Here is a 26,029-nt window from a genome sequence, read left to right on the forward strand (position 1 = left end):
AGATCCCAATGCTCATGATTCCTAGTCATTCGACCACTGGCAAATCATAAGCCTCTTTGAGCCCTAGTTTCCTCACTTGCAAAATGGAGATAATCCTGCCAGTACTATCTAACTCACAGTGTTGTAAGGATCAAAGCACTTAGTGTATATAAAGTGTTCCACCAGCCTTAATGTGCTATGTAAATTATTATTTCTTTGGAATTATTTTCTTGAGTATAGCTTAGTAAACACACAGCCAAATATGTTTATAACACAGTACAATAATTGATATTCATAATTTAATAGTTTTCTGATAATTTAGTAGCCAATGATATTTTGCAATAATATCCTAAATATAACCAGACCCAATAAGATGTAACAGACACATGTTGAGGCATTATTCAAGTCACCTTTGAAGGCATTGGTGAAGCTGGATGCAAATTAATAACTCTCCCATAAATCAATTCACTTGCTATCCCATTTACAATATTTTTCTTGTGGACACAGCTGACTCCCTGTAGCAATCTTTCACCTGACCTCATGTTTTCACACAACAATTAATGGAAGCAAAGTGTATAATACTTTTTAGAAATTTTCCATTTAAAAAGTTTGAAGTGAAAAAATTTACTGGAGCTTAACTACAGGTATCCAGAATCTTAATTCTTCAAACATTCTGGACAAACTGAGGTGTTGCTTTACAACTCTTATATTTCTTATTTGGTAATCTGCTGCTAATCTTTTGGTTTTGTCATTTTAAAATCTGTTATTATTTTGTTAATCTTCAGTGTTACCTTTATGCTGTCACTGTCCTAATACCTTAGAGATTATTACATGGCACTTTTTGATTGAGATTCTTTTTTTCACCAAATATAATGTTGTAATAACTCACAAGATAATATATTGATCAAAAGTACACTTAGTCATTTCTCATTCTATCTTGATTCTTTCATTTTTTTTCTTTATAGGTCCAGTCTGACTCAGCACAGAATTACACAGTCTATTATTCAATCAGAGGGCCTGGAGTTGATCAAGAACCTTTAAATTTGTTTTACATAGAGAGAGATACTGGGAACCTCTTTGTTACTCGTCCTGTAGATCGTGAGAAATGTGCATCTTACGAGGTACATATTAAAATTATTAATTTTATGTGGAGTTACAGTGGTTCTACTTTAGTGGGCAGACCATCCCTTTTTTTCCTTTGGCTTGATGAAAAGAAAACTTTTCAACCTTTACCGCCATCCCAAAGTAGAATGGGTTACCTTGCAAGTTAGTATGACCTCCCTCGTTGGAGGACTTCAAACAAAGGCTGGATGACCACTATTGGTGTCTTTAAGCTTTTTATCTTTCAGTCTAAACAAAATGATATGAGGGAATTAAAAAAAAAAACAACAACCCACAGCCCAGCCACTTATCTAAATTCTTCTAATTGACAGATCCAGAGGTAACTTAAGATTATACTTTTGTCATAACCATTTTGAAGATAATAACTTTAAAATACACAGGCATGTTCTAATTTATTCATTTTTTCCAGAACCATTTTTCTTTTAATTACACTTCTAATTTGATTTTACTTTTGAATTATCTATCATTTTTTGTAAACTTTTTTATTTAGAAAAACCTTTATTGTATATTCAAATTTCTTGAATATATTTCTTTTCTATTTTTTTCTCTTAACCAGAACAAAGCATGCAATACAATTCGTTTTGCTGATTTTACAGATTCTAGCCATTTTTATGCATAATGTCATTTCATAATTTCTGTTTGTCATATACATTGTAAATAAATGTGTGTTGAATATAAAAGTGTATATCTCACAGGTCTAAAAACTAATGCATTTTAATGATGTAGTCCTCTCTGACTATGATATTTATAATTCCTAAAACTAGAATCATTAGGTTTTGTTACATTTTATATTAAAGATCTAAAGATATGTTTCTTTCCTCCCTTTTTCCTTTTTTTTAAATAGATAATTGCCTATGCATCAACTCCAGATGGTTATTCTGTAGACCTTCCACTACCCCTTGAAATCAGAGTTGAGGATGAAAATGACAACTACCCAATTTTCACTGAAAACCCTTATCAATTTGAAGTTCTTGAAAATTGTGGAGCTGGTAAGCATATCTTTTAACAACAGATTATACTAAGATAGAATGTATTTCAGTGACCTGTATTATTGCAGGTAAAGGAAATACACTTAGGAGAAAATATGTATTTTGTAAAATGGTGATTCTGAGGCATGAGACCCAAAAATGGGCTCTTTGATTAATCAAAATGTCTATCTAATGAGTTGTGGTAAGATCAGTGAACAAATACTGGGCACTCCAGAGAGGTTTACCAGACATGATATTAACTTTTTTCTTTAAAAAAATTTCTTAGTCTATAGCTTGGATTTTGTTTCTTTCTTGTTACTATTAGTTAATAAAGATGTAATTGAATTAGAACTATCTGGAGAACATCAAGTAAATTGATGAAAGGAAATAGAAGCTAACAAATGATACTGGCCCCTAAATAGCATTATTTGGTTTGGAAAGACAAAGACCATAGGACAGGGATATCAGCAAAATTAATGATGTTATGAAGTGCGCATATGTTCACCAAATACTGAAATATTAACAGTAGGAGGTTACCCCCTGAAGCTTGAAAGCAGGAGTACTTAGTAAAAATGAAATGAAATGTTTCTTTTTACTTGACAGCAGTAAACTTACATAAATCAAAACTCTAAAAAATAGTATTGGCTTAAAATATAATAGATTTATTAAACTCAACTTACTATTGAGTATGTTGGACATACTGAATATGTATATGGATATGGATACAGTGCTAGATTCTCTGAGGGATAACAGAGGTAGAATATGACTACTGCTAAGTGTTTATTCAGTAAATGAATGAAAAAGCATTTAAGTGTTATGTGCTGAATGCTATTCTGTTCTGTAAATACAAATACATATTGAGACAATTCTTGCCCTCAGTAGTTTCTGTTCTAATGGGGGAGACAACATGTATAGGAGAAAGAATTCAATTATGGTACTGATGAGGCCCAGGGGGTTCAGAAAATGACAAATTCAATTTCTTTTGCTGTGGCGAGAATGGCAGAAGGTACAGGTCCACAGCTTCCCCTTGAATATTTTATAAAGGAATGAAGCAATATGATAAGTACCAAGAGCACTAGTCTGGGAGCCCAAATCCTAGCTTTGTGTCCAAGTTCCTACACTTGCTAGCTACATGACAGAGAACAGATCACTTAGACTTTCCAAACCTCAATTTCCTCATCTGTAAAATGTGACTAATACTGCTTGAACAACTTTACCAAGAAAAGTGCTCTGTAAACCCTAAGTATTACATCCAAATGTGAATGATGATTATTAGTGTTATTATTAATAATAATTAAAGCCAAATAAATTATTAATGAACATGTAATAATTTCTAAATAATGCAAGATAATACTCTGTTCAGTACTGCAAATAGTGTGATTATAGAATATAAGCACAATAAGAGTTCAGAGATAGGAGAAGGCTTAGTGAGTTAGAATGGTCAGAGAAGACAGTTTGACTTTGGCCTTTGGAATAAGTAATATTTTGAAGGGAAGTGGGGAAAAGGCATTCCAGATAAAGGGAAATAATGTGAGCAAGGTCATATGAATGAATATAGAATCTTTACATTAAAAAATAACCCTGTAATTTAATACTTTCATTTTACAGTGAAAGATTTCATGAGAAATAAGGTTGGACTAGGAGGGTAGAGCCAGGTTTTAGGAGGCCTTGAAAAGTCAGCAAGAAAGATTTGGGAAATGCAACAAGTAGTAGGGAGTCCCTGTAAATTTTTTGAAGGAAGGGGAGAAGTACCTGCTATATGCCAGGCACTACTCTAAGTGCTGTGCAAATGTTATCATTTGATTCTCATGGTAACCCTGTGAAGAAGGTGCCATTATCATCCTCTGAGACAAAGGTTCAGTGACTTGCTAAAAGTCACACAGGTAGTAAGGAGCTAAACTAAAATTTGAACTCAGGTCTTTCTGACTCCAGGCCCAGCACTCTACCTACTGTGCTACCTAGCTGACAAAGTTTTTTGAGCAGAGAAATGACATAAAGAAAATATTGTTTAAAGAAGATCTGACAATAGTCTATGTCGTATGGATTAGAGCAGGTCAGCAAACTATAGCCTTTGCCCATTCCTGTTTTGTATGGCCCTTAAGCTGAGAATGGTTTTTATATTTTTAATGACCCCTGGATCAGAGGAAAGAAAGAAAGGATAACAGGGAGAAAACTATTTTAGTAATTTAGGGAAGAGAATTATAAGGGCTTGAAGTAAAAACTGGCAATTGGATTATTGAAGAAAGGATGAATTTGTAAAGGAAGGTTTAACCAGACTTGGTGGTTGACTAAATATAAGGAGCAAAGTACTAATCATCCACAAGCATTCATCAAGCCCTGATTATGTGCCAAGCACTATGCTGGGTTTCCCAGATATGAAAACAAAGAATGAAATAGTCCCTGCTCTTAGAGAATTTACATTCTGTTGGGAGAGACCGTGTGTACATATGTAAGTATATACACAATCAATCAATCAGTAAACATTTATTAGTACCTACTATGTGTCAGGCATTATGCTAAGCACTCAGTATACAAAAAGAGGCGAATATGAATAAAACAAACACAATGGACTTAAATACAAACTACTTAGGAAGGGAAGCACTAACGATAAGAGGGAAGTGGAAAATCTTCATATTAATGGTGATGCATGAGCTGAGTCTGGAAGGAGGGAAGAGATTCTATATCATGTAGATAAGGAAAGCATGTGAGCCAAAGAACATGCCAGAATTTTGTGCTTGGCTGAATAGATGTGTATTGGTGCCATTTATAAAGAAAGGAAATTTGTTAAGGGAAACCAGCTTGAGAGAAAAGTTGAAAAAACAAACAAACTGTGTTTAATGTTAGTTTGAACTGATAATGGGACATATGAGTGAAGATGTCCCAAAGTATGGAAATTTGGGGCATAGAGTCTGAGTAAGATGTCAGGCCTGGAGATGTCAATTTGACAATCATTAATGTAGAAGTAGTAGAAATAATTGACTCTTACATGGTCTTTAAGGTTTGCACAATGCTTTACATAAATAGTCTCTTTTGAGCCATGAAGGAGGTTAAGTGATTTGCCTGGAGTTGATCACTGTTGGAGGCACAATATCAATGTATTACAACTTCCTGCCTCCAAGTCCAGCTTTCTATCTGCTTTGTCATTCTTCCTCTTCAAGGAATCATAGAACATCAGAGTTTGAGGAAACCTTACATCTTAGCCAATTCATTCATTTTTCAGATGAGTCAATTGGGGCCCAAAGTGGTTGTGACTTGCTCAGGGCTACTCAGTAAGTAAGTGACAGAGTCAGGAATTGAGTATCAGTCTCCTAACTGCAAGATGGATTCTTTTCTATTATACCATGCTCCTTCCTCCACTTAAGATATGAAGATAAATGAGTAATAATAATTGCTACTTACAGGACATTATAAGTGTGGATTGCAAAGTGGATTACAATACATTATTTCAGTTGAATATCCCAATAACAGAAGTAAATAAATACTATGGTTATTATCTTCATTTTCTTAATTAGGAAACTGAGGTTTTTTAGAAATTGCATAGCTCATATATCATGACATAAGTAATAAGTATCAGGGATAGGATTCACAACCCTGGTCTATAACAGCAACAATATTTTTTTAAACAACAATAACAACTAGCATTTATATAGCTCTTTCTAAAGGAATGTACTTTAGAAATATTTTCCTCTTATCCTCACAACGACCCTGACAGGTAGGTGCTATCATTAGCTATATTTTACATATGAGGAAACTGAAGCAGTCAGAGTTTAAGTGAGTTATGCAAAGTCACATAGTGTCAGAGATTAAATATGAACTCAGGTTTTCCTGTCTTCAGGTACAGCACTCGGTTCACTTTGCCACCTAGTTGCCTGTCTCCAAGGTTCAGTACTCTTTCCACTGCACTATGGAAACGTGTAAAGTATATGTGTATTAAAGATGCCTTTTCAATTTGTAGGTACAACAGTGGGTCAAGTCTGTGCCACAGATGCTGATGAACCTGACACAATGCATACTCGCCTGAAGTATTCCATTATAGAGCAACAGCCACCATCACCTATATTATTTTCTATACACCCAGTCACAGGTGTGATCATCACAACATCATCTCGGTCTGACAGAGAGGTATCATAAATATTACAAGACTAAGTACTTAAAGAATAAACATTTAGGAATAACTCGTTTGGTGCTAAATATGTATTCTAGTAAAGGAATATGTACCTTGAATTTCACTAGTTCAAAATTTAAACTGAACTAGTAAATTCTTTTAAATTTTAAAAATTGTGTTAGCAGAATTTGTGAACCCGAGCAGTGAATCCTTTTATGATGCTAATAGCTAATTTTTAAAAGTTTAGACTTTTTTGATCAGTTATTCTGTAATATGTACAAATTGTGACAAATTCAAGAAATGTCATTTTGCTAAAAGTCAAAGAAAATCCACTTGAATACAAGAATGCAAAGAAAGGTTTGCTTCACATGACTCACAAGTTGTATGTTTTATAGGTTATTTGTATTCTTTGCTCTATGAAATACATTTCAGGAAAAGTAATTATAAGGCAAATACCACTTTATCATTGACTTCTATTTTAAAAGATATTTTCCCATAGAAAAGATTCTTCTAATTGAGTTAAAAAACAATCTCAACAAGAAAAGCAGTCATGATAGGATCATAGATTGGAAACTTAGAAGCCATTGAGTTTAGTGCTTCATTTTATAGATGAAGAAACTGAGGAACCAAAAGGTTAAATGATTTGCCCAGGGTCATACAGCTCATATGTGAAGCAAGATTTGAATCTAGGTCATCCTGACAAACCTAGTATCCAATCCACTGTGCAATACTATATCTCATATAGCAGAGATGAAATTAGTTTTATGGCATATTTAATATGATACTTAAAAAAATAAACAACAAACTTTGCAATAATTTCCTAACCCTGATATCTCATTTTTCCTCTGTTGCTCTCCATCTTTGCTCAATCCTTGGTATTTCTCCCATACCTGAGTATCTGTTAAGATAGTATTAGAACACTCACATTTCAGCTTTTTTCTTTTATTTTGATTTTTGCAATTTGCAATAAGCCTAGTTTACTTTAGCCTGTTTAGCCAATACATATGCCTATAAATAACATACTCCATTCTCTAAATGTTTTAGGTTTGAAGCTTTAGATTCTAGAAAACTAACTAGCTCATGTCTTTTTTAAATAGGTGTTTATGGTAAGGGAAAGAGATGCTATGTAGGACTTGCATGAGTTTAGTAAGGATGGGGATCAGGAAAGAAATACTACCTCAGCTCAAGTTACTCTTCATAGAAGACATGGAATCGCAGGATTTAATTGAATAAAGGAAAGGAGGAGTTGGAGTGGGAAGAAAGACATTTTAGGCAGAAGATTAATTTGGGGAGTCTGTTTCTCATCTGATGAGGCAGTAATCTTGTGAGTAGCATAATCCAGATCTTAAAATCCTCATTTTATGAATAGAAAAGTATGTTTAAGAAGGGTGGATGTTTAAGAGGGAAGATGTAGGGAGTTAGGACAAAGGTCTCCCGACTTCTCTTGCTATTTTTTCCCCAAACACATCAAAATTTACTTTTAATTAGTTAGGTGAAGCAGATTATTTATAACAGAGTAGAAGGAACAGAATATAAAGGGCTACTTTCCGTATTGGAGCAGAGCTTGAAGATCTGAGAACTGTTTCATTGTATAATGAAGAGTCTTATTAGGACAGTGTTTTTACTGTGGTCTTGAGAAAAGCACTTACTCTCTCAGGAAGTCAGTTTCTTCATCTGTAAAATGGGAAGTCAAATTCAACAAATATTTACTAAGTAACTACTGTGTAAGACACTTTGCTTGGTAGTGGAGGATCAAAGTGAATTAAGAAACATGCCCTATTTTTAACAAGCTTACAGTCTAATAGGTAGCATAAGGTGAGTACAAATAAATGATATTCAACAGAATGTGTTTAGCATGCAGGAAAGATCCAGACAAAGTGCCATGAGAAATTTGAGGAAGGAAAGATCACTTTCATTTGGTGGGGGAGAATAGGGAAGAGGTGGTACCTGAGTTTGGCCTTAAAAGAAGAGAGAAATTTCAACAGGATGGTTTGAGGAGGAGATAGAGATCCTGGCATGGGGGATGGCATAGGTGAAAGCATGGAAACTGAAAAGGGCAGAATGAGAAGGTGGAAAAATGAATAGACCAATTCACCTGGAAATACTATTTAGAAAGTTTGCTTGGCACTAAGTATTCTCCTCTAGGAATGGGAAATTATGAGTAAACTCAGCTGGTATAATTCAGATGGGCAATTCTGGGCTTGACTAAGCATGATTTCATCATTGCTTGCTCCCAGTGACTAGCACAGTGGTTGGCACATAGTAGGTACTTAATAAATATTTATTGACTGACTCTCCAATACACATTTATGTAATGGCACTGAAGCAGCATGAACTATGACACTGAACAAATGCTAGGGTACACCCCCACTTGCCATAATGAAAACACAAAGGGAGAAAAACCATGGGCACCATAACTACGTTGCTCCACCTTCATTCTCTCTGCCATACTTGTTCCTGCTACAGTCTTCCCCGTAACCATATTTTGGCCTATTGGCTCTAAGATATGCCAGTCTCTTTCCCTTATCTGCTACTCTAGATATCCTGGTACAAGTGTTAGTACAGTTAGCTACCACTTGTTTTGCCTATTTTTGGCAGTAATGGCATTGTGAAAACATCCTGGTTACTTGTAACTTCTGTACCCATTCTTCCTATATTTCCTAGAAGATGGATTCAAGTTGTAGAGTATATTGAAAGACAGGAAAAGGAGTTTATATTTTGTTTAGTAGGCAAAGCGAGTGATCACTGATTTATTTTGAGTAGGGGAGTGACATGATTAGAGCAGGGGCATTAGGAAAATTATTTGGCCAAGAGGATAAAGAGTAATTTGGAAAGGACAGAGTTTAGGTTTACAGAAAATCAGTTAGGATATTATTATGGTATGATGAAAAAAGGTTTAAAGATCTCAAAGGAAGTGGAAAGATGGGGAGGGATCCAAGAAATATCTCAGAGGTAGAAACAAAAGAACTTGCATTTGATTTAATAGGAAGAAAAATGTTCTCTTTGAATTGAATGGGAGCCTTAAAGGTGACTAAGGTTTTGAGCCTGGTTAAGGGTGAGAATAGTGGTACCATCATCAGAAACAGAGAAATTAGAGGGAAAGGATTTCAAAGGCATAAAAATGCCTGCTCCATTTACATCATAGAATTGTTGGGAGAATCAAATGAGATAGCTTATGAACCATTCCCAGAAAACTGAAGAGCATTACACAAATTTGAGTTTGTATTACAGTGGTAATAATGATAATTAACCATGTTTTGGGAAAAATGATATTTAATGTATATAGGTTGATTCTTTCAGCCTAGTAATGAACGTTTTACTTTGTTTTCAGCTCGTGGACAAATACAAATTGACACTAAAAGTACAAGATATGAATGGTCAGTATTTTGGACTGTCCACTAAGTCAACTTGCATCATTTCAGTTGGAGATGTGAATGACAACTTGCCGATTTTTACAAGAGCTTCTGTAAGGGCATGTCTTTGTCAAATGTAACCTCTCAAAAAAATGTTTAATGCCAGTGTTAAATGTTGTTGCATCCCAACTTGAGTCATATTGTCTAATATAATATAAGATTTATCACTTAGGATAATAGTCAGTAACTTGAGTAATAATTAGTAAGAGTTAAGTTGCCATTTGGATTACCACTGTAGTTATTTCTCCACTATAATTAAATTTAACACAATTTCAGTTTCAGACAGGGTCAGCCTTAGACAAATTTTTCTTCTATGTTGTCTTTCCATTTTTCCCCTGTTTCTTTTATTGTCTTCTCTGGAAAAAAAAATAACTCTGAATCAGATCTAAGTGCCTCAGGGACTGTGTCTTATGCAAGACATTTTTTGGTAAGAAGCTAACCTTGCCCCTTGAGACTATATATCTCCATGTACTTATCTATTCTAACATGTAAGATTAGCTTAACAAATCTTCTAGCCTGTAAATCAGGGATATAATCACAGTTTAAATTCATGTTTTATACGGCGTGTGGGTATGTGTGTGTGTGTGTGAAAAAAGAAAGAGAGAGAAAGTGAGAAAGTGAGAGAGAGAGAAAGAAAGAGAGAGAGAGAGAGAGGGAGAGAGAGAGAGAGAGAGAGAGAGAGAGAGAGAGAGAGAGAGAGAGAGAGAAAGAGACAGAGATTGAGAGATTTAGGAATCAGGAAAATAATTTTCACTTCCTTTATATGGTAGTGTTTTTCTATAGCAATATTTAGTAATAACAATTTTTTTTTCAGTATGTGACAGAAGTAGAAGAAAATAAAAGCAATGTGGAAATACTTCGATTAAGTGTAGAAGATAAAGATTTGATTAACACTCCTAATTGGAGGGCTAATTACACCATTTTAAGGGGTAATGAAAATGGGAATTTCCACATTGTGACAGACCCCAAAACCAATGAAGGAATTCTTTGTGTTGTTAAGGTAAGAAAGTAAAAAAAATTAAGAATTCAGTTTAAGAAATAAAAAAATATATATTTAGTGCAAATTAAAGATTTATTTTGATAGCTATAGGAGTAAAATATTCATATAAAGAATAAAATTATTGTGTTTGAATCATGTAATTTCAGACCTAGAAGGAGATGCTGGAAACATGAAGTTCAACCTCTCAAGAAGTGTAGTCTTCATCTCTAGAACCCTGACAAAGGGTCATTTAGCATTGCTGGAATACTTCCAAAAATGGAGAGTGCAGTACTTCATAAAACAGACCATTCTATTTTTGAATAGTAGATTTTTAGAAAGTTTTAAAAACATATGGCAAATACAACTCCTTGCAGTTTACACTTAGTAGTCCTTATTCTAATCTCTGGAACTACATGGTTGATCCCTCTTCCACATGATAGCTTTTCATGGTTGAAGAAAACTATCATATCTTTCTCAAGTCTTTTATGTAGGCTAAAACCCTTCAATCTTTATAATAATTTTTCTTATGACATGGTTTAGAGACCCCTCATCTCCCTTACTATCCTCACTTTTTCTAGCTAGTTTGTCAGTATCCTGCTTAAACTATTACATCCAGAGTGAAACGCAGTACATCAGATGTGCTTTGATGGAGGAAAAAGCACAGAGGAATTTGTCCTGAACATTATATATTTTTTTTTTTGCCTAGAGTGGACAGGGTCTGATTTCTTGCTTCATTTTGTATGAGAAGGGAGGTAATTTCTCACATCAGTATCATCACAGATTCTAACATATAAAAAAGCTTTTCCAAAACATGGTTTAAGGAGCTTCTCAAAGTAAAAGGGAACCTTGATTCTCTTTCATCATTGAGGAATTTTTTGCTAGATAAGAAGGCAGACTTCCCCAATGAAAAATAAGGTAGCTCCTATAACCTAATGAAAATTGACCTGGGCTGACCGCCACATTTTAAGGGAAATTCCCTTTCACTTCTTTACCTCATATATGATTCAGTGAGCTTGTTATAGTCTGTGAGAGCTGAGGGCAGAAACATTGAGGCCCCTTTTTTTATGGGATCATATTAGCACATACATTTTGTAGATGAGAGTTTTTGATTCTCAGCCTCAGTGAAGACACAAACATTTGAGACTTGTCTTGTTGTACTCTTGTGGAGTCTAGGCACAATACTGAGTGGAAAGAGTATGGAATTTGGAGTTAAAGGACCTAGGCTTAAGTTTCAGTTTTGCTACTTATTACTATGTATATGACCTAGGACAAGTCACAATCTTTTCAGGGCCTTAGTTTTCTCATCTGTAAAATCTAGAGTTTGGACTATGTCATTTCTAAAAAATTCTTTCCACTTCTACATCTATGATAAAGTAATGTAGATTTGCTAGTTTCTTGAAAACTGCTTCGGTCAGAAACTATGGATTGTTCTTACCACCAGCCGAGCATGAGGGTCAAGATACTGAATCAAACTTTCAACCATATTTAGCATGTTTGATGGAGAGGTGAAGCCAAAAGTATTTGGTTGGAATAGGAGAGAAAAAAAGGAAGGGAGAATATCCTTATTCTTTGTTATTAATACTTCTTATTCCCTGGACTTGAAAAAGGAAATTTGGGAGAATAGAACGGCATTTACATAGCTCAAAAATCACTTGATCATCTAAACCGATTATAATCAACAATGACAAATAGCAACTGAGGGTTGCATAGAATTGACTCTGATTTAATACCCTTGATTTTACAGGGCCTGAATTATGAGGAAGCACGCCAGGTAGTCCTGCAAATTGGTGTAACTAATCAGGCTCCATATTCTGGATCTGGTAGTTCAAAGACAATAAGCACGACTACAGTTACTGTTAATGTTAAGGATCAAGATGAAGGGCCTGAATGCAGCCCTCAAATGCAGACTGTTCATGTGAAAGAAAACACAGCACTGGGGACACAAGTCACTGGTTATAAAGCCTATGACCCAGAAACCAGAAGCAGTAGTGGCATAAGGTACTAATAAGTTTGTGTTGAAATAATTATACATTTATTATATTTTTTAAATTGGAGAATGTTAAGTATTTGTATCACAGTTACTCTTTGTAATACTTTTGACATTTTGTAAGATTCTGAATTTAATTCCTTATTAACAGGTATCAAGCATTAAATGATCCAACAGGATTGTTCACAGTTGATGAAACATCAGGTTCGCTCAAAATTCGTAGAAGTTTAGATAGAGAGTCAAATACCTTCAGACAAGGCTTATATAATATCACTGTACGGGCAGCAGACAATGGTAAGAACGTTAATTTTTTTTTCCTAAAAACTAAAATAGTCCAGGAAAGAGAACAGCAGAAATTGGTGTATATTATCAGTGCTTGCATCTTCAATGCCCCTCTACCCCCACCCCCCATTCCTGGCCCAGGGTAATAGAGATTCCTATGTTGCTGATTTATGTACACTTTCAATTTAATTATTTATTCAATTTCAAATCATTTAATTATTTATTTAAATATTTAATTAATATATTTAATTTAATTATTTAAAATTAAATTTAAAATTATTTATTTAATTTAATTTATCATTAATAAACTTTGTACTGCATTCTGAAAGAAATACAGTGTCTTGAAAGTCTTGGTGCTGTTTGAAGCTATTAAAACATCAAGACTTTTGAGAAACCATGTATTAAGGGTTGCCTTCAAGTGGAAAATAAGTCACAAAAGGACTTGCATGTTTGGTCAGGATGGAGGGTAGGGAGTAGGTAGTCAAGCTTCTTGTCATTAATAGTCTACTAATAATAAACTGAAAGGATATGAGAACAATCTTAGATCATAAAATTGAAACTAAAAGTGATGTCAAAGATCACATATTTAGAGCTAGTAGGGAACTTAAAGATTGTCTGGTCCAGGGATGGGGAATCTGTGGCCTCGAGGCCACATGTGGCCCTCTAGATCCTCAAGTGCAGCTCTTTGACTGAATCCAAACTTCGCAGAAGTCCTTTTATGAAGAGGATTTGCTCTATGAAGTTTGGATTCAGTCAAAGGGCCTAAATTGAGGACCTACAAGGCCACCTGTGGTCTAGAGGCTGCAGGTTCTGCACTCTTGGTTTAGTCTAATGAATTTGACAGAGGAAGAAACTGAAGGATGAAGTGACTTGTCTAAGGTCACACAGGTGTTCCCAGTTTTCCTTTACCACTCAATCTATCCTCTACCCTATTGCTAGACTAATCTTCCTAAAACACTGCTTTGATCAGGTTACTTTTTTATCTATATGGTTAAGTTCAGACCACTTAGCTGGCATTCAGCCCCTTCCCCTCCCTCTTTACAAGTTCTTTTCAATTATTCAACTATGTGCTCATACTGCATTGCATATTTTGTTTTATTCTGTCATTGAATTTGCTCATGCTACTTTACCCACCTGAAATGATCTATCTACAACAGTGGTCTCAAATTCAAATAGAAACAGGGCCATTATTCTGTACATAAGGATCCCTGTGGGCTGTGTTTCTGACTTTGTTTTGTTGACTTTGTTTTAAAATATAATGTTATCTATGTTTTATTGTATTTTTATTTATTCTGTTAAATATTTTTCAGTTATATTTTAATTTGGTTTGGCTGCACTTGGCAGTCTAGGCCACATGTGGCTTGTGGACCATGTGTTTGGCACTTCTTATTTCTATTTTACCCATCTTTCCATATTTAGTTCAAACTCTACCTACTCTGTAAACTCTTCTTTGTCTACTCAAGCCAGAAAAAGTTGTACCCTTCTCCAAATTCCTATGGGAGTTGTTGACTGTACAATTCATTTTATAATGAATCATTTTTGTCTTGTAATGTCTCTTGAGGGAAAAGACTGTCTTATATTTTATATCTCCCACTTGCAAATGACACTTGTGCCTTGCACGTAGTAAGTGCTGAAATATGTTCACTGGATTTTGTTCACCAGGAAATTATCAAATGCTAAAGGATACATTACATTTTAACCAGATGAGACAATATACTGAATAGTCTTGTGAACCTTAATGCGCTTAATAAATGTCAGTTGCTAATATGTTATCACCATCATTGTTACTATTATTTCTGTGTTCTAGGTGGCAGAACATGTACCGGTACCCTGAGAGTTGTTGTTGATGATGTGAATGATAATGGTCCATCCATACCTACAACAAAAGTGATAATCTGTAAAACGCAAATGGGCTCAGCAGAGATCGTTGCTGTGGATCCTGATGAACCTATCAATGGTCCACCCTTTGAATTCACCTTGCCAAGCAATAATGAACGTGTTGGTGGTGGAACATGGAGACTTAGCAAAATTAATGGTGTGTATTCATAAATAATTTCTTTTAAAAGACTTTATTCCATGGAACATCATCAAAATAGCTAGGATTTATATAGTGCTTTAAGGTTTATAAAGCTTTTTACAAATATTTCATTTTAGCCTAAAAAAATTCCTTGGGAGGTAGGTTCTATTATTATCTACATTTTACAGTTGAGAAAATTGAGGTAGATATCTTAAAGTAACACAGTTTGCAAGCTGTCTGGAGCTAGATTTGAACTTAGGTCTTCTTAAATCCAAGGCCAGTGTTCCATTCACTACATCACTTAGATGTACCTAAATCTTGGTATCATTGCCCATTTTGACTTCTTGTTTACAGTGTAAGAACAACATACTCATAACATTTATAGTGGAGATTAGGCAACATTTTCACTTGTTTTCCTAGGAGGTGTTGTCCTCTTTAGCCTGGTTCAAGAATCCCTGAGGATTTCATTCACCCTCCTTGAATCATCCTGGTCCAAACAAAATAATCATCCTAAACCCCAGGTCTAACCAAGCCACTTTTTATTTTATTATTTCCTATTATTTCTAGAATAAAATATAACCTACTCAGCTTAGTTTTTAAAATCCTTCATCTTCTGGCTCCAGTCTACCTCTCCAACTTACTTCAGATGATTCCTTTTCATATATTCTCCATTCTAGCCAAACTGACCCACTTGTTCTTCCATCTCTTAACCTTTGTACAGACTGTCCTGAATGTTTAGAATGCTCTCTTTCCTTACTTACATCCTTTTCTTGGAATCCTTACCAGCTTTCAAGGCTCAACTCAGATGTTACATGCTAAGTGAATTCTTTCTTTATCCTTTCAGTTAATGCTTTCTTCACTTGTCATTATTATCTTGTATTTATTTAGATATGTAGATGATGTATTCACCCAGTAGTAGCTCCTAAAGGGCAAGGCTGTTTTTTTTGGCTTTGTATCATCCACTTTTTTTTGGTATGGCCCTGTCATTTTATTATTTTAGGGGTACTTGTGGGGAAGAAACTCCCTCTAATCATGTAGATCATTAGTTGTTCTACAACTAAAGTCTTAGAGAGTTGCTTGGACACTGAGGTTTTAATTTACTTGCCCAGGATCACTCAACTAGTATGTTTCAGAGAGCAGACTTGAACCCCAGATCTTCCTGACACTGAAGTTGGCTCTCTCTACTGAACTGTCATTCACATAGTCAGTACTTAATAACTGCTTGTTGAGTTGAACTAAATCAAATGAACCTAGAAATCCAGAAATTTAAATATTTCATCACTGAATGCCCTGGTAATGTATATATGCCAATCTTATTTTCTTCTTTTATTAAAGCTATGGAGCTAAGTGGTGCAGTGGATAGTGTGTTAGGACTGCAGCCAGGTAGATCTGAGTTCAAATCTTCTCAGCCATTTACTAGCTGTGTAAACCTGGGCAAGTCATTTAATCTGTTTGCCTTGGTTTCCTTATACGTAAAATGGGGAAAATAATGACATCTATCTCACCGAGTTGTAAAGAAATACTTTGTAAACTTTAAAGCACTATATAAATGCTATTACTATTAATATTACTAATGATGATGATGATGATGATAATAATTACTAAGAATCTCAAATTCCTATCAGATGTTCAGCTTCTAAAGGAATTGTGGATATTATAATTAAGAAGAAAAAACTTGGGGGATATTATAGATGTTTTTAAGCATTTTAGGGGGTGTTCTGTGGAAGAAGGGTTAGATTTATTGTTTTTGGCTGTGGAATGAAGAGTAGAGGATAGAAGTTACAGGCAAAAAAGTATAGGCTTGATATGAAAAAAATGGGGTTATAAATTCCTTTGGAAATTTCTGCCTCTGAAGGTAGTTGCTCTTTGAATGTTTTCAGGCAAAGGCTATTTGACCACTTGTTAGATACGTTGTAGCTACAATTCTTTTTTTTAGGCATGGATTGTACTAGCAGGACAATGAGGTCCCTTCTAACTTTGAAATTCTGTGATTCTGTTTTGGATCCTTTTATCTTCTTTTTGCATTCCAACACTTGCATTATATCTTATATCATTTGGAATATCATTATTATAGTTGATGAGAATTCCTGAGAGAGATATAGATGTTTATCTGAATGTTTTATAACAAATACTGCCTTTTATTTTCTTTCAGATACTGCTACACGCATATCCTTCCGCAATGATCCTGCATTTGGGATATATGAGATACCTGTTTCAGTCAGAGATAGACTTGGCCTGTCTACAACCAGCGTAGTGAGTGTTGATCTGTGTGATTGCGTTGTTCCAAGTGAATGTAGATCTCGTACATCTCCAATACGAGGTGCAAATGATGTAACACTTGGAAAGTGGGCCATCCTCGCCATGATACTGGGTGCAGCATTACTGTCTTGTAAGTGTTTTGATTTACTTCAAATATAAATAATTTTAAGTCATTCTGAAAATTAGTATTATATTTAAAGTGTACATACAATGCAGCAACTATATATAGTCTTACAGCCAACCAATTCTTAAGTATATAATTAAAAGTATGAACAATACATATTGTGACTTTAGTCTGAGAACAATGTCATTTGTCATTTTAGGGCAAAATTGTCTTATGATTTGAATTTATTTACATAAGCAATTCTTTGAGAAATTTTCAAGATCTTTTCCCTGAAGGAATGCTTTTATTTACATAGAAAAAAACTTTCTCCAAAAGTTAGTCTGAATAACTACGAGAAAAATTCTGGTTTTATAAATTAAGCTGGTTTGAATTAGGTAAAATTTTGATCCATTAGGGAGGTATACTTTAGCACATCATTCCTTGTGTGTCTCATTGCTTATGCAAACAAGACTAAACTCAGGTTGTCCAAGTAGTCAAGTTGAAATTAATTCCATACATATTCATCCATATAATTCCATACATTCCATAATGCTCTTTTAATATAAATTATTCAAGTGGTTCTTTTCTCCTCATAGGTATCCTATTTACATTAGTTTGTGGAACTTCTGGCTCCTCCCAAACAAAAAAAACCTTCCCTGATGATTTGGCTCAGCAGAACCTTATTGTATCAAACACCGAAGCCCCTGGAGATGACAGAGTGGTAAGTGGGTTATATTTTAAGAACAAATATTTAGCTAAAAAAGCTTCATTTTTTTTCACAAGAAAGTCTTATTGATAACCAAGAGGTATTCATCTAGTAATAGGTCATTGGTGTCTTTACAATATTTAGTTTTCATAACATGATGCTACTTAATAATAAAACAATCCTCAGACATTTAATTTAACTGTTTAAAGCCCTCCTGCAATGCTTCCTTGTGGTATTAAGGTGACCATGGAATTTTGAAGATTATTCACAGACTGTGTTATTGAGCACAAGTTGTGTCAGCTTCTGACAAGTTGGAAAGGTTTTGAGTGTGGGCCCAGCTACGGGCTCACAGATTCTCCTTATGCTGTCCAATAAAGGATATCATGCTAACATCATGTAACCAAAGGCTGCCAAAACCTTCATTTCATAGGATATTTGGTCATCTCTCCATGATAACCTCATGATAACTGAGTAACCATTAAGATGATTATACCCTGGTCACATATGTTGCAAAGGATGATAAAGTAGAGAATGTCCTAAGATATTACACACAGTTAAGGTTTTACATTGATATCTGATGACTTTTATGTAAAAGTGGGCACAGAAGACGATGAAATTTTTGATGTAACATACTATTTGGGATTAAGAAATGAAATAAACTAAAGACTGGCAGACTACTTAAGTTTTCTATAATCCAGTTTAAACATCTCTAGTTCCTTCAAGTGATCATCATATAGCATCTGTTTCAGGCCCTTCATTATCATGGTTGCCCTCCCTTGCATTTTATCCAGCTAATTAATGGCCTTTCAAAATTTTTTAAATTTCATTTTGAACTTAAATATATAGACAGAAAAAGAACATTTCCATGTATACAGAACATAAAAGAGGATTCACTATAAAACCATGAATTTGCATTTCCTACTTTTAATGTCCATCTTAAAATTTGTTATCCGATGTCGTCCAACCAGAGAAAGACAGTCACCTCTTTATTCCTGGATCCTATACTTCTCTTAAAGTAGTCTAAGACTGAATTGACATTCTTAGCTGAAATCTCACACTGTTGACTTACAGAACTTTAAATCCACTTCAAACTCCATTTTTTAAAAGATTAACTTCTGTGTAGCCCCCGAAATTGCTTGTACTTCTGAAGTTGATTCATTGTACCAAGTGTACAATTTTACATTCACCTCTATTAATGATTTAGTTCAAATTTGCTAGTCTGTCGAGACCTTTTGAATCCTGACTCTGTTATCCAGTATATTAACTATTTCTCTCAGCTTTGTGCATTCTATAAATGTGAGAGGAATGCCTGTCTGTGCTTTTATTCATCACTGATAAAAATCTTAAGTAGCACAAGCCTCAGCACAGATTTTGAAGTGCTCTGCTGTAGAACTCTTTCCCAGTTTTCATCAAACCATTAATGACTACTCTTTCATTCCTCCATTCAACTAGCTCTAAATACACTTAATTGTGTTTTCCTCCAATCCACATCTATCTATATTTGTTCACAAGAATAACATCAGAGGCTTATTAAATGCTTTGTTGAAAATCTAGGTAAGCTATAGCTGTAGTATTCCCTTGCTCTGTCAATCTAATTTTGACAAAAAACAAAGGAAATAAAATTAGTTTAACATGATACGGATTTTTTTGAATCTCAGAATAATCTGAGTATTTATTTTCTTTCTTAAAATTGGTATCTTTTGTTCTTAAAGGGCTTTCATTTCTAAATACATCCCTTTCTTCTCTCATACCCAACAAGCCATCACATGTATTAAAGAACAAAAAAAAAAGAAAGAAAAAAACTAACACACCATCTAACACAATATATTATATTCTTAATGAAGTCATGTTGGCTCCTTAGGATCAAAATTCCTTCTCTTTCTGTAATTTTTTCCCTACTTATCAAGAATTTGTTTTGTTTCTCCTCCTTGGAAGAAAAAGAAAAAAAAGTTTTAGATGTTCAGTAATCACATCTCTAGTTATACTTCCTTTAATTTTTCCTAGAATTGAAGTCAAAGGCTATTTTTCCATTTTCCATTTCCATTTTCCATTTTTTGAAAGTCGTAATACCATTTGTCTGTTTTAAGATCAGGTGACTTGAACACATGGTTAGTGAGATGCAATCTTCCATAACTCCTTAAGTCATCTTGATTATTGTCTGTTCTCCATTTCTGTTCTGTCCTTATTGCATCCAAAGACTATGCTTCTTGGTAGAAAAACAGTTGCAAAATGATAGTTGAACAGGCCTGCCTACTCTCACTAGTCAGTTGTCTTTTCCATACCCTCCTCAAGCAGCTTATCTTTGGCAGCAGCTAGTTACTGATGTGGGAATCATTTCAGAGGAAATTGTCTAAGTCTAATCAGGTCATTGACCAGCAAAGGTAAACATTTAATGCCAAGTTGGAAAAAGGGATAAATGTGAGAAAGTAAATATGAAATTATAGCAGTTCCAACATGACCTGTTTAACCTAGCTGTTGGTTTGGGCAGATGGTAAATCGTGAAAGTATGATATTGATTATATTATAATTTTTATAGTTTAACAAATTCAAAGCAATCACCACTATAAAGAGGCAGGAAGAAGCTACCTCAGGCAGCAAATATTTGATCTCTTTGCCAAACGGAGAGAAAAAGAATAGCCAGGGGCAACATTGATAAAGAATATAAGCTAATTTGCAAAACATTATGGAGGAGGAGGATTGTGGACAAAATCACTTCATAAAGCAATGAAAAGTTGAAGGGGGATAAAGGACTACAAAGAACTCAGTGTCAGACCCAACCGTGATATTCAGAGCATTTGTAGTTGATACTGGACAGCGGACAACAAATGGATGCACAGTAAACCCCATCTACTAGCTTATTTTGGTTTTTATGTGATTAACAACAACGGTAATAGCTGACTTTAATGTAGCAATTAAAGGTTTGCAAAATGTTTTAGATAATTCATGTGAACTCATATGAGCTTGACCATCATGTCTAGTAGGTGCAACAGATACTATTTTCATTTTATGGGTGAGGAAACTGAGACGTTGTGGCATGCTTGTGGTCACTCAGCTAACAAGTACCACAAGCTAATTTTGTACCCAAATTTACTTACTCCAATTCTAACACTCTATTATGCTCTTCTACCTTTCAATTATTAAATATATTTTGATGAGTGGGAAAAAAAGGATATCAGGGCACCTAAAATTTTGGTCATCCTATTATCTAAAATTGTTATCAGTACTTTAATACAGAACTTTAATTTCATCAATGAGGCACTCCTGGTGCAGAAATTCCACTCACTGATATAGATTAGCATGTGGTCTGTGTTAGTTTTAGTGCTACAGTGCTGAGAGGTTAGGTGACTTGTCTGGATCACACAGCTAGTATGTATCAGAGGAAGGACTTGATCCAAATCTTTTATGAAAGTAGGGATTGTCTTGCTTTCTGTTTGCAGTCTCAGTGCTTAACACAATTCTTTACATACAATTAGTACTTAATACATGCTTTTTCATTCATTTTCATTCATTAATTCCTTATTGACTCCGAGGTTAGTGCTTAGTTCATTACAAACACAGCCCCTGTTACTAGTTGATCTTGAACTTTCTTGATTAGAAGACTATAATTTTACGTTTGGGTTTTTAGAGAATCCTTGCTCCTGATCATTTTTTTTTAAAGTTGATGATAAGAAGTGTTAGTCAAATCCAACAATTGTTCTATGCGAGGAACTTCCCAGTAGGCATTGAGAAGATAATAAAAATGAAGAAACTGGTCTTGCCCTCCAGAGGCTCATAGTTTAGTTGTGGGGAGACAGTCACAGAAAATTTAATATATGGGAAAATGTGATAGGTTTTATAAGAAATCTAAAACCAAATCTTCATAGGGCATTTTCTGAGAAATGGTGAGGAACGCTTCTATATCTGCCATACACTAAGTGAAAAGATTTCAAACATAGCAAGAGAAATTTGTGTTAAGATGTCTAACTACTTGACTCTGAGGGGTAAGACCCAGAAATAATGTCAAGGGAGACTAGAGAATCTCCTCTGAAAGTTTTAAGAAAAGGAATATCTTTTTGGGATACAGTGAATACTGGTTTTAATGCCCCCAAAGAGGGGAACAGACAAGATAATACCTATGTTTAAATGCCTTTCAGACTTGGGGCATCATGAGCCAGGGCAGGATGGTGTCTACTCTTGACCAACACAATGCTTTACATCAACAAAAAACTTAATGAATGTGCACTGAATTGAATTGTATGTCTAATTTTAGTGATTTTTTTTTAGGCACTAATTCTAGAAATAAAATTATTTCTGGAAATTTAACATTTACAAACTAGAAAAACATAGCATTATCTAAATGATGGGTTTTCTTCCATGTATCCTTGTTCACTTTCTTCCTAACCCCAAACACAATCTCTTCAATTTTTCTTCAGTATTGCACAAATGGATTGACTACGCAGAATGTGAGCACTGGTTGCACATTAATATCAGGAGCAAAAAATGGGCAAGAAAGCTTTGAAATGATCAAAGGAGGGCATCAGACTTTGGAATCCTGTCAGGGAGGAGGGCATCATACCCTGGATTCATGCAGGGGAGGACATCACACCCTGGATTCTTGTAGGGGAGGACAAGTTGAGTTGGACAACTGCAAATACACTTATTCTGAATGGCAGAATTTTACTCAACCCCGTCTTGGTGAAGTAAGTCTTTCCCAATTTTTTAAAGATAATATAGAGTACATCTAAGTTATGATTCTTTCAAACTTATAAATAATGAGCAGTAGATTTCTGATTCAATAATAGAAAATTAGCTTATATCTTCCTTAAAATTATTAGCCTTATTCACAGAGAAGTTACATTTCCTCCCTTGAATTTTGGATTTGGTTATGTCTAAGGAAAAAAAAATCAGATACATTAACTTACTCATTCCATTTATGTCCTTGACTGTTATTTGTACCTTTTTTTTTTAAGTAAATTATCCCAGTTTGTCGAGTTTGGGGAACCAGAGTTTGAAATCAAGCATGGTAAATGTAGTACTTAGCATATTTAGTAACTCTTACCTCTATTAAAAAGATCTGAGAAAAAACCTGGCTCAAGATTAGTTAATTATTATTTCTCTTTGTTGTGATTTCTGAAGGAAACATAGAGATAATATGTAAAAAGTTCTTTGAAGGCCTTAAAACACTATACAAGTCTTAGTTATTATTGAACAAGAAAATTTGTATATGTGCATGTATGTATATTGCCTCCTTTCTGATTATTAGAAGCATGCTAAAGATTGATTTTATAGTATAATCATGATATATACACCAATCATGTGCATTTTTTGTATGTAGGAATCCATTAGAGGACACACTCTGATTAAAAATTAAACAATGAAAGGTAAATCAAAGAAATAATTTTATGTTAATAAGCTTAGGTGTCTAAAAAAAATAATAATGTGTTGTTCATTTTCCCCTGTGCAGAAGGTGCAACTGTGCAATCAGAATGAAGATCAGACCCATGCTCGAGACTATGTCCTTACATACAGCTATGAAGGAAAAGGCTCCACGGCTGGTTCTGTAGGGTGTTGCAGTGAGCGCCATGATGAAGAAGGGCTTGACTTTTTAGATCACTTGGAACCCAAATTTAGGACTCTAGCAGAAGCATGCATGAAGAGATAGATAACTGTCTCTCTAACAATTCAGTACTGGGACTTGGAGTGGAGTTGTGGTTTTTTTTGTTTTTGTTTTTTGGAGACTTCAAAGCTGGGATATTTTAAAACTTGAATACAACATATTATAGGTTTTTATTCTTCATTTGAGAGAAGCTGTTTTGCCAAAATGCATGTTCACATCTTAAATTAAGCATAAAAACTTACCTATGGTCACACTTAAAACACAAAAATTACCTGTCTTCCTTAGAGGAGATTGACAGATAGTAAAATGAATGAACTTGGCATTCTTTACTAGTGGATAGTAAAGGCACTTGGCAGTTTGCAAGATTGCACTAGAAGTATTATAAATATAGTCATATTTTGTTAATTCATGGATGAGCATTCTGAATTAGTAAGTCTGCAGTAAGTACCTTTTTTTTTTTAAAAAAAAAGCACTACAGTTTTATTATTATCAAGCACTTAAAATTACAAAGTTTAGGAAAGCTTTTTTGAGAGGCCCTACTTTTAATTATTACTTTGGTCACTTAGCTCATCAAATGTGTTCAGCATTGGTAATTGTGAGGATGCGTAAAAACAGTTTTCTTCATTATTTTAAATAGTCTTCTCTAGTCTTGGTAACAATTTGTTTAGCATACCCATTTTGAGCAGTGCAAAGATAAGCTTCAGTTGAAAGACTGTCCATCTAAATTATCACTTATTACAATTTAATGGAGTCCAGGTTTCTGATGATTTACTGTATAAAAAAATAATCAGCACTGGATCTACATTTTATCTTTTGAATGCCATGGAAATGTAGACTTCAAATATATTTTCAAAAGTATTTGCATATTTTTGGAAGTTTGTTTTTGCAGTGTTTTTCTTTGATATAATCTTTATATCCTGAATGTTATATTCTTTATTTAAAATGTTTAGCCTAAAAATAGTTATAATATGGGCTAGAGGAACCTAAAACTTCTAAAAATCTTTCCTCAACACCCGTCCCCTTTGCCCTATCAACTCCCTTTGTTTTATGTAAAGCTATATTTTCTTGATTTTATGGAAATATGTGTTATTATAATTGTATCAAATGTCTCTGGTGACTGTTTTGCTATGTCTTTTAGAGTCTTTAATTTTGCCATTAAAATGATAAAAATAAAATTTACTCCATGCTTTCAGTAAAACCAACTTTTTTTTTAAAAGGAGAGACAAAGACAATATGTGAATATACAGCGTTTAGAATTCAATTCAACAATTTATTAAATACCTACCTTGTGCAAAACATTGTGATAAACAACAAAGATGAAAAAAATCACAGTTCATTACATGTACCCAAATTCCTAGAAAATAAGGTAGGGTGTGACAACAGCAGAAGAGAGATGAACATAGAGTCTTCTAAGAAAATTTGAGCCTGGAAATAACACTTTCAGTTAGGTTTATCAAAGAAGGAATCAGGGTAAAGGTTCACCTCAGGTGAACCTTGAAGAATTTAAACAGATAGAAATGTGTATGGAGTAATTCCAGGGATGGAGACAACCTGTGTTTGGAGAATGGGGACGGTAGACCAAGATTGGAGAACAACTAGTTTGGTGTGAACATGGTGGGTGTGGAGGGGCAGAAATGTGATATAATGCTGGAAAGACAGATTGCAGTCAGAGTATGGGTGGTCTTAAATGGAAAGCAAAGGAGACTGTATTTTAATGGAGAGGCAATGGGTAGTTACTGCAGGTTTTTTTAACAGAGGTGTGACATAAAATCAGATTTCTGTATGAAAATGGAATAGATTATTTTAGCAACTGTGTGAAGGATAGGTTGAAAACACCATACACTGTAAAGCAGGATTCTGATTAGGAGGATTTTTAGATTGAGCAAGATAGGATGAGGGCCTGAATTAAAGTGGCTGCTGGGAATGTACAGACAACAGAAGCAAGAGATGATGAAGTGGAATTAAGGAGACCTTGTAAGTCATTGCTAATAAGGGAGGGTACATGAAAATATGCAAAATATGAAAGACATTTTAGGGAAAGCGGATGTTCAATTTTGAAAATGTTGATTTTGGAGTAGATGTATGAAATCACAATTAAAGTCTTCATTAATTATCATCAAATTCCATAGTTGTGTATCTGCTAATCATATTGATCATTTAAAAGTAGTTCCTAATGTTTACTTCTGTGAGTAATGAAAGGTTAATTACCTGAATTTTAATCCAATGCCTTCCCTCTGAGATGACCTCTAATCAACCCTGTATACAGGGTTGGACTAGATGATATCCAAGGTCCTCCAGCTCTAAATCCTATGACATTATATGACCTTGGCATAAATCTCAGTCTAAGAATGCTTCACCAAATTCTCTGTCATAATATTTCTGCTAAAATAGGGGCAGACAAAAACAGTCTTGTGACAGATTAAATTCTAATTCTATACAATGTAACAGAACTGTGCCCTGGACTCCTTTGTTTATAACATTTGGCATTACTATTAGATTAGTAAGATGTATGT

The 26,029-nt window shown here is 34.4% G+C and overlaps 1 protein-coding gene across 2 annotated transcripts in view; it reads left to right on the forward strand.

The window, feature by feature from the left end:
* Nucleotides 1-24,708, forward strand: part of LOC114031797 (desmocollin-2-like) — a 42,710-nt gene extending 18,002 nt beyond the window's left edge. The window contains exons 5-17 of one of the 2 annotated variants that reach the window (XM_027846933.1): nucleotides 945-1,100; nucleotides 1,946-2,090; nucleotides 6,025-6,191; nucleotides 9,506-9,640; nucleotides 10,402-10,587; nucleotides 12,311-12,564; nucleotides 12,705-12,847; nucleotides 14,643-14,870; nucleotides 17,005-17,241; nucleotides 17,811-17,935; nucleotides 22,333-22,599; nucleotides 23,235-23,280; nucleotides 23,364-23,456. In XM_027846933.1, coding sequence (XP_027702734.1) covers nucleotides 945-1,100; nucleotides 1,946-2,090; nucleotides 6,025-6,191; nucleotides 9,506-9,640; nucleotides 10,402-10,587; nucleotides 12,311-12,564; nucleotides 12,705-12,847; nucleotides 14,643-14,870; nucleotides 17,005-17,241; nucleotides 17,811-17,935; nucleotides 22,333-22,599; nucleotides 23,235-23,270 — 2,079 coding nt within the window. In that variant the 3' untranslated portion in view covers nucleotides 23,271-23,280; nucleotides 23,364-23,456. Of the gene's footprint in view, nucleotides 1-944; nucleotides 1,101-1,945; nucleotides 2,091-6,024; nucleotides 6,192-9,505; nucleotides 9,641-10,401; nucleotides 10,588-12,310; nucleotides 12,565-12,704; nucleotides 12,848-14,642; nucleotides 14,871-17,004; nucleotides 17,242-17,810; nucleotides 17,936-22,332; nucleotides 22,600-23,234; nucleotides 23,281-23,363 lie in introns of both variants that reach the window. The other variant, XM_027846932.1, reaches the window with a different exon arrangement.
* The last annotated feature ends 1,321 nt before the right edge of the window (nucleotides 24,709-26,029 follow it).

The sequence above is a fragment of the Vombatus ursinus genome, unplaced genomic scaffold, assembly GCF_900497805.2.
Source record: "Vombatus ursinus unplaced genomic scaffold, bare-nosed wombat genome assembly UNPS02015255.1, whole genome shotgun sequence".
NCBI classification, from domain to species: domain Eukaryota; kingdom Metazoa; phylum Chordata; class Mammalia; order Diprotodontia; family Vombatidae; genus Vombatus; species Vombatus ursinus.